Genomic DNA, 9592 nt, shown 5'->3' with positions numbered 1-9592 from the left:
TTTCATAATGTAGATGAAACAGGTTTCATGAAAGACACAGATGACTGAAGCTCACTCAAGAAGAAAAAGATGACCTGATTAATTGTATATCTACTAAAGAAATTGAATTTGTAGCAAAAATCATGCCATAAATAAAACTTCAAGCCCGGATAGAAGCATGTTTTCTAGTGTCATTGGTTTTAAAATTTTTTTTTTTTTTTTGAGACAGGGTTTTGCTCTTGTTGCCCAGGCTGGAGTGCAATGGCACAATCTCGGCTCGCTGCAACCTCCACCTCCTGGGTTCAAGCCTTTCTCCTGCCTCAGCCTCCTAGGTAGCTGGGATTACAGGTGCCCGCCACCACACCCAGCTAATTTTTTATTTAGTAGAGACGGGGTTTCGCCATGTTGGCCAGGTTGGTCTCGAACTCCTGACCTCAGGTAATCCATCTGCCTTGGTCTCCCAAAGTGCTTGGATTACAGGCATGATCCACTGCGGCCGGCCTTAAATTTTATTTTGTCAGCCTGGTGCAGTGGCTCAAACCTATAATCCTAGCACTTTGGGAGGCTGAAGCAGGTGGATCATGAGGTCAGGAGTTCAAGACCAGCCTGGCCAACATGGTGAAACCTCGTCTCTACTAAAGATACAAAAAATTAGTGGGGTGTGGTGGTGCACGCCTGTAATCCCAGCTACTCAGGAGGTTGAGGCAGGAGAATCCCTTGAACCTGGGAGGTAGAGGTTGCAGTGAGCTGAGATTGTGCCATTGTACTCCAGCCTGGGCAACAGGGTGAGATCCTGTCACACACACACAAAAATGTTTATTTTGTCTATATTTTTAGTTGTTTAGAGGCTAAATCTGGTCCCTGTTAATCCATCTGGACTGCAACTGGAAGTTCCCCTGAAGTTACCTTGCACAGAGATTATATAACTTTACGTATTTGGGGTAGCAGTTGGTAGATTACCACTTACCTCTTTAGCAATGCCAGGTAGGTTACATTAGATTATTCACAGCTTTTTTCTTTTTTTTTTTTTTTTTTTTGAGACAAGAGTCTCACTCTGTCCCCCACGCTGGAGTGCAGTGGCGTGATCTTGGCTCACTGCAACCTTTGCCTCCCAGGTTCAAATGATTCTCCTGCCTCAGTCTCCCAAGTAGCTGAGACTACAGGCGCCCGCCACCATGCCCATCTAATTTTTGTGTTTTTAGTAGAGACATGGTTTCACTATGTTGGCCAGGCTGGTCTCGAACTCCTGACCATGTGATCCACCTGCCTTGGCCTCCCAAAGTGTTGGGATTGTGAGCCATCGTGCCTGGCCCACAGCTTTTTCTAGTTGTGTTTGAGGTGCTTAGGCTCAGGATTTGGGGTTTAGTAAATAAGCTTGAGAAGAAACCTTCCATATGCATATTATCAGAGCCAAATCAGTCCACAGCTATCTTACTGAAAGTGGGATCATGAGACAATTTCTAGAAAGCAAGTTCTGATAAAGATAAATTGATTCACTGGAAGATCTTAAAATATATAAAATATCTCCAATACCATGTATTTAATTTTAATGAATAAGAATAATACAGTTTCTTTTTAAAGCTAGCACAAATCAACTAATAAAACCCAGCAAAGCACACACAAAAATATAGGCTAGCCAGGTGTAGTGGCACATGCCTGTAATCTCAGCTATGTGGGAGGCTAAGGCAGGAAGATCGCTAGAGCCTAAGATTTCAAGACCAGCCTAGTCAACATAGTGAGAATCTGTCTCAAAAAAAAGAAACAGCAGAAACCAAACAAACAAACATATAGGCCAATGTATAGTAAAAATATGATTGTCAAAGTCCAAAATGAAATATTAGCAAGTTAACTCTAGTACTGTACTATCATGTTAACATGTTTTTGGTGACATAGCCTAGCACTAGTGATAAGTTTATTCCATCGATTCTCTCATTCAGTTCTGACAAGCAGCACAGAGAGGTGTATATCTTTTTTCTTTCTTTATTTGTATATCTTTCTTTATTTGTTTTTGAGACAGAGTCTCACTCTGTCGCCCAGGCTGGAGTTCAGTGTGACACGATCTTGGCTCACTGCAACCTCTGCCTCCCTCAACCTCCCAAGTAGCTGGGATTAAAGATGCCCACCACCATGGCCCGCCAATTTTTTTGTATTTTTATAGAGGTTTCACTCTGTTGCCCAGTCTGGTTTTGAACTCCTGACCTCAAGTGATCTGCCTCCCTCGGCCTCCCAAAGTGCTAGGTTATAATAGAAGGGGAAGTTGAGTTTAGAATGGTCAAATAACTTAACTGTTTGCTCCACCTATGTAACTTTAGCTTAGTCAACATTTTTTGGACTACTAGGTAGTGTGACTTCAGAATTGAACTTTTTTTTTTTTTTTTTTCAGACAGAGTTTTGCTCTTTTGCCCAGGCTGGAGTGAAGTGGCACGATCTCAGCTCACTGCAGCCTCCAGCCCCTGGGTTCAAGTGATTCTCGTGCCTCAGCCTCCCAAGTAGCTGGGGTTACAGGCACCCGCCACCACACCCGGCTAATTTTTTTATATTTTTAGTAGAGACAGGGTTTTGCCTTGTTGGTCAGACTGGTCTTGAACTCCTGACCTCAGGTGATCCACCTGCCTCGTCCTCGCGAAGTGCTAGGATTACAAGCGTGAGCCACTGCTCCTGGCCCAGAATTGAACTTTTAATCACAATATTATAATTTCCTAAAAACAATCTAGTTTTATCCTGGAGTTGTAAATATGATTTAACATAATGAAATACTTTAGTATAATATCAGTAAGTCAATAATTTGATAATTTGCTATTGATACTGCTGTAAATACAGAAAATCCAGGAGAATGATCTGAAATTTCTTAAAAATATTTTAAAAATCCAGTGACATTATTAAATATATGGAAATCAGTCACTTCTTAAAAGGAGAAAAGTAGTTTTACTCTCCCAAACAAAACAAACAGCTAGGAAGAGTGCAGGGGTATTTTTTGTTTTTTGTTTTTTGTTTTTTTAAACTTAATGATCAGTGTGATAGTAGCAAGGCTATTCTTAATAAGAACATAAGAGACTCAATAAAAAAAATTAAATGTCCTCAGTGTTATAAGAAGACTGGAGTAAGTGGAATGAAATGCCTGTTTCTGAAAGTTTGTAAGGATGTCAGTTCTTCCTAAATTTGTAGACTTAAAATAATACCAATCAGTCTGATGATTTTGGAAGTTTATTTCCCAATCTAAAAGTTCACATGGTAGAATGTACTAATTTTTACAATAAAAGAGAGCACCTAATGTTAGGCATTATTTTAGATACCAGGGATACAGTGATGACCAAAAAGCAAAACTTTTTCCTCTCTTGGAGCTAGCATAGTTGGAGGAGGCAGACAATAAGCTTGCTAAAAAAGTGTGTTAATTTATGTTGAAATAAAGATAAATTAGACTTACGAATCTCGTTTCTCACTGTGGCATGTGGTTGGCATTTAGTACCAGACTCTACCTGTGGTAAATTAGACAAGTTGTTTTTCTACTTTTCATGTTACTCACATTTGAAATAAGAGATCAGATTAATAATATCCTAACTTACATATATTGTGCGAGCTTTACTTCACTTTTAAGTTTACCTGGTGTTGAATATGTGGACGAGATAAACATGGTGCTATTTGACACCAATCCTGTAAGAGGGCTTCACCAAATGCAGGCCCCTGCAGAGCAGGGTCCAGACACAGTGCTCCAGATGAGCCCACTGTGGGCCCGTGCTGTGCCACAGACTGTCGCGTCCCAGGCCTCCCTGAGTAGGGTTGAAATGCAGAAGTAGGGAGATGAGCAATGATGTGAGCAGTTGTTCTGAAGGATGTGGAAATAAGTTTGAAAACTGGATATAGTCTACAGACTTGGCACATGGGTCAATTGCAGATTGACCCCTCAGAAATATAAATGAAAACTTGTTCTCAATACAGAAATCAGAAAATGTAGAGTGTGTGATTTGGTGTATGTGGGCCAGAGGTAGAGGGAGCTATGAGGAGAAAATGCAGTTACTTTTTCCATTTTCTCTTTGGATCTTGTGTTGAGATGACCACTTGATGGTAAAGTGGATATGTCTGACAGACAAATGAAAATAAGAAAGTCATATTGGAGTTAGTAATGTTAGTGATGGCTAAAGTGATGAGAATAATCTCCTGAGGGTTGAAGCAGAAAGAAAGTCAGTGTAGGCACTGGACTTTGGAGTTAAGGTGAGACAGAGCTGGAATAATCAGTGGGGAAGTGGAAGGCCAGGATAATGCAGTACCCTGCATTGAAGCATTGAAGGGTACATGTTATATTGTGTTTTGAAGAGTATTAGGAAAATGAGAACCACATAAGGTATGTCTAACCCTTGAGAATGCAATGGTAACCATAAGAATGCCATAAATGAATGATGCAGTGATATTTATAATACCAGGTGATTTAAGGAATAGGGACTTAAACAGTGAATGCTCACTAATTCTAACTTCAGTCTATTAGAATTTATCCCTGGAGATTTTTAGGCTAGAGTGTGGATCATAAACCTTTTCTTTTCTTTTCTTTTCTTTTTTTTTTTTGAGATGGAGTCTCGCTCTGTCACCTAGGCTGGAGTGCAGTGGCACAATCTCAGCTCATTGCAACCTCCGCCTCCCGGGTTCAAGTGATTCTCCTGCCTCAGCCTCCCGAGCAGCTGGGACTACAGGCACACGTCACCATGCCCAGCTGATTTTTGTATTTTTAGTAGAGATGGGGTTTTACCATATTGGCCAGGCTGTTCTTTAACTCCTGACCTCGTGATCCACCCGCCTCAGCCTCCCAAAGTGCTAGGATTACAGGCGTGAGCCACTACACCTGGCCAAACCTTTTCTTTATAGGACCAGAAAGTAAATATTTTTGGCTTTGTAGACCACGATGGGCTCTGTCATAACTACTAACGCTGTATTAGCATGAAACTAGCCTCAGATAATATGTAAACAAATGGGTGTGCTTGTGTTCCAATAAAACTTTATTTACAACAACAGCTGGTGGACTATGGTTTTCCCCACCCGTGAGCTAGAAGAACCTCTGCTTTTCTGCTTTGTGGTATTTTTTCCCCTGTATTGTGTTCTGCTTTATTTAAGATGTAAATTATCCTTGGCTAACTTCTTTCTGATTAAAAAAATTATTAAAACTTCATATTAGTATTGAAGCTTTAAAAATTTAGGAATTACTATTCTGTTGATCTTATAAAATTTAAAAAATTTGACTAAGCACTCCCCCACTCTTTGCCCTGAAATAAGATGGTAAAACTGAAATAGGTCATTTGCTGCCTTCCCCCCTCCAAAATATAACTTGGTTTTAGCTGATTTATTACCTTTTATTTACCTATTTTCATAACAATTTGCTTTTACTTTTTCAGTCTCGGAGAAATCTATGTGAAGAGGCTTTGTTAAAAATTAAAGGTGTTATTAGCTTTACTTTTCAAATGGCTGTTCAAAGGTGTGTGGTGCGAATCCGTTCAGATTTGAAAGCTGAGGTAAGTATTTTAAAATGCTTAATATGTTTAAGATTACAGGTAAACAATTCAGTTTCAAAGTCGTTCCTTTTTATCTTGACTTAGGCTTTGGCATCAGCAATAGCATCAACCAAGGTTATGAAAGCTCAGCAAGTTGTGAAAAGTGAAAGTGGAGAAGAGGTAAAAGTTGTATTTAATTTTCTTTATATCTAACTCACTCTCAGTTATTTTTTATGGCTAGCAGATTGCCAGTATTTCTAAATTAATAGTGCCAAGTATGTAAGGATGTGCTGTTTCTTAGTTAACAGTTAACTATTTTAGAAATATAGAGACATCTTTTGTGGATATCAGAGTCTGCTCTTGCCGATTTTTACCTGGAAATAAAGGATATGTGTCTTCCTTGCATTTATTTTTAAATACTTTCTTCATAACCTTAACTAATTTTGACAATCCAAAAAATAAAGGTGTATCCACTGAGCAAGTAAATAGGGTGAAAATCCTTGTATCTTGCTACTCTCTTCACTAGCTTTGTGATGGGGGAAACAAATATGCCTTGAGCTCATTTGGGTTCCCATCACATAGATGGGAGGTTCCATGGCTATCCAGTGGCCTGCAGTGGCTAGACACTTGCTTTAGTCATTATTACACAGAGAAAGGTTGCTCATTTACTCCTAGAATTTCAGCAGATCAGCTTCTGAGTTCTTACTTGTACTCTGCTTACTCCTTTCTGTATTGACGCTGCTCAGCAATTGGGCCTACTGTCATGGAAGAGGAAAGTTTACCCTGAGAATAACCATGGTAATTAGAATAAGGGGTAAAGTTGATTTTGTAATAACTGTTAATATTTTCTGTATCAGATGTTGGTCCCATTCCAAGATACTCCTGTGGAAGTAGAACAGAACACAGAGCTACCTGACTACCTGCCTGAGGATGAGAGTCCCACAAAGGAACAGGACAAAGCGGTGTCCCGGGTTGGCTCACACCCAGAAGGTGGAGCTAGCTGGCTGAGCACAGCTGCAAACTTTTTATCCAGATCATTTTATTGGTGACTTCACTTTGGGGCTCAAGGACTGTGTGAACCAACAAGGGGCCAGTTTTCCATTGTTGTGGTGAACTGTCAAGTGCAATTTGCAATAAGTTATCATGAAAAGTTTTTAGATTACATGATTGCGTATGCTGCATTTTACATTTTATTGGACATTTTACCCCACTGAGTGGTAAAAAGGACAGGCTACGGATGGAGTTGCTTTGTTATGAAAGTATTTTGGTTTTGTTTTCTTTCATTTAATTGCCTCATATTTAAAAACCATGGGTCCACTGTTAAAACACACGTGTATGTGCAGCTTTACATTTTATTTTACATGAAGCACGTGATTAGGAAAACTCGTTTTCTCCTCAAGCCTCAGGACCTACCTGAAGAAAAGTTTTCTTGTAGCTCAAGTTGTGCATGAATTACTGAATATTTTACTGTGTTTTTCTTCATGAAGGATACATGCTTTGTACTCTTCACTGAAAGCTGGAAACATTTCTTGTTACCCTCTTTTGTGCCTTTTTATTTTGCCAACCATGTTTATAGAAAGGACATTACTAATGACATTTTGCAAAGTAAAAACATTCATTTGAACATAGTCCCCTAGAAAAACAACTCTACAAAAATTTTGCAGCCTTATTCATTATAATTTTAATAAAATTAACACAAAATCAGTCAAGAAGAAGGAAACATGTATATTAGTGAAGTGTTTTTGGAGACTATTTGAATGTGACCAAATGTGGTTCTGGTTGACTTCTTTTCACTTTGGCTTATATCAGCTCTTGAGAGTTAAATCTGATCATGATATTGCAAACAACTGTAAATGGTCTCTAGGCCTTACTTTGTGATTATACGTTATCTCCTGCTAGAAAAAGATAATGTAGTAAAGAACTGACAAACTGAAAAAAAGAAAACAAAAATCAAATGCCTATAATACCCTAATGCCACTTTGGTATAGAGTCTAACTTTAAAACATGAATTGCTCGACAGAATTCTATTCAGTAGGTGTTTCTTTGTATTGCCTTTTGTGAATTTTTTATGAAAATGCTGCAGTTGTGTTGAATGAAAAAGACCCAAATTATAGCTTATGAAGAAATAAAGCCAGGATTGATCGCTTAATCCTGTTTCTCATGTCCAGCCAGAAAAAAAGAACTTCAGTGAAGGTAAGATAAATAAATAATACACATATAATACTTTTTTTGGTAGTTAAGTGCTAATTACATATATGTAATACTTTATTAAATTTCTGAAATATTTGGTAACTAAAATTTTCTTTTTTGGAAATTAATCTAGATACATATTAATGTTGATATGATTAAAAACAAGAAGAAACTGAAATTTCTTTTCATCAACATGCAGAGCTGCTATTTTACTATTTGGAGAACATGATGTGAAAATTGGACCCCAAAAGGTTTCCTTGTGTTTTCATTGTAAAATACCATCATCAGTGAGAGTCTTGAGGTCACTAACATTATCACCTTCTGGAGAGAGAGTTACTGGAGGCATTGAGGATATTTTTTTTTCATGTGTTTGGTTTCTCATTCAAGTGACACACACAAACTGAAAAAAAAAAAAAAACACAAAAAAACAAAAAAAACCCAACAACTTTCAGGGCACCTATTGCTCTAAATGCATAATATAACTTGCTGCCAGAACCAGATGTATTGAAAAAAGAAAATAAAACCACCTTCTTTCTATAACCATTAAAGCAAAGTTTACTGTTCTAACAAATTTGTATTTTATTTTGCATTGCCACGCATCTGCTTATTTAAAAACTACATCCCTTTGGTAGTAATGTTTCAGGACAAGTAGGTATTACTGCTTGATGTTTGTGTGTTCTAATTCTAAGAGTTCTTTATTCCAGATCATATAGAGCAGTTAAGGCAACTGTAACAGCATTTTTTGAAATACATTGTAAAATAATAAAAGGTAACATAATTAAAATTGAGTGGATATTATATACTTGTGGTATAAGTATTATTGATTATTTTTAAATTTTATTTTAAGTTCTGGGATACATGTGCAGAATGTATCATAGGTATAGATGTGCCATGGTGGTTTGCTGTACCTGTCAACCCGTCATGTATGTTTCAAGCCCCTCATACATTAGGTATATTTCCTAATGCTCTCCCTCCCCTTCCCCCCACCCGCCGACAGGCCCTGGTGTGTGATGTTTCCCTATGTTGATTACTCTTAAGCCTATGTGTACACACATTGCCTGGCACACTTTCCCAGTTCCCTGCAGTTGTGCCACCTGACTAATTCCCACGCATCCTCCATTTGTTTCCTTCCTGACACCACACCTGCCTCTCCCCAGATTGGATCACTGCTCCTGGGCATATACTCATTGCAGCATCTATCACATTATATCAAAATTGCATATTTACCAGTGTCTCTTCCCTACTAAGCTCTCTGAGAAGAGAATCTTTCTTTTTTAAGTTTTGCTTTGCATTGACACATAATATTTGTGCATATTTATGGGGTACAATAATGATGTGAGTCTTCACATTAACATTGTAGCTGTGCCTGACTTATAGTAAATGCTCAGATATTTTTTAGGGGAAATGAGCAAAGTTTTTTTAAAAATCAGTAAAACATAAACATACTTGTTGGGCAAAAGGAAAAATGTCATATGTATTTTTTCTGGGCATGCTTATTTCTGACATCAATATTTAACACATTTCAGCCAGGCACAGTGGCTCGTACCTGTAATCCCTGCATTTTGGGAGGCCAAGGTGGGGAGGATTGCTTGAGCCCAGGAGTTTGAGACCAGCCTGGGGAACATGGTGAAACCTTGACTGTACAAAAAAAAAAAAAAATAGCTAGCTGTGGTGACAAGTACCTGTAGTCCCAGCTACTTGGGAGGCTGAGGTGGGAGGATTGATTGGGCCTAGAAGATTGAGGCTGCAGTGAGCCGTGATAATGCCAGCCTAGATGACACAGCGAGACCCTATCTCAAATAAAAAGCAAATGTCTTCATTTAGTCATTTGGTTTTTATTTTTAAAAAATGGGAGGGGGCATAATATTTGCTGCATTGAATGGAGCTAGAATTATCCTGATTCTTACAGAATTTTTACAGGAGAAAATGATATACATAAAATAGTGGTT

At 38.3% G+C, this 9592-nt stretch overlaps 1 protein-coding gene across 1 annotated transcript in view; it reads left to right on the top strand.

The window, feature by feature from the left end:
• The window catches only part of ARMC1 (armadillo repeat containing 1), a 25591-nt gene extending 17150 nt beyond the window's left edge, over nt 1-8441 (top strand). Inside the window, exons 4-6 of the mRNA XM_012000211.1 lie at nt 5358-5474; nt 5559-5633; nt 6311-8441. Of these exons, the coding sequence (XP_011855601.1) occupies nt 5358-5474; nt 5559-5633; nt 6311-6502 (384 nt within the window). The 3' untranslated portion in view covers nt 6503-8441. The remainder of the gene's footprint in view (nt 1-5357; nt 5475-5558; nt 5634-6310) is intronic.
• Nucleotides 8442-9592: the final 1151 nt, after the last annotated feature.

The sequence above is a fragment of the Mandrillus leucophaeus genome, unplaced genomic scaffold, assembly GCF_000951045.1.
Source record: "Mandrillus leucophaeus isolate KB7577 unplaced genomic scaffold, Mleu.le_1.0 Scaffold621, whole genome shotgun sequence".
Taxonomy (NCBI): domain Eukaryota; kingdom Metazoa; phylum Chordata; class Mammalia; order Primates; family Cercopithecidae; genus Mandrillus; species Mandrillus leucophaeus.
Note: the sequence above shows the minus strand (reverse complement) of the source record. Positions and strands in the feature narration are given on the sequence as shown.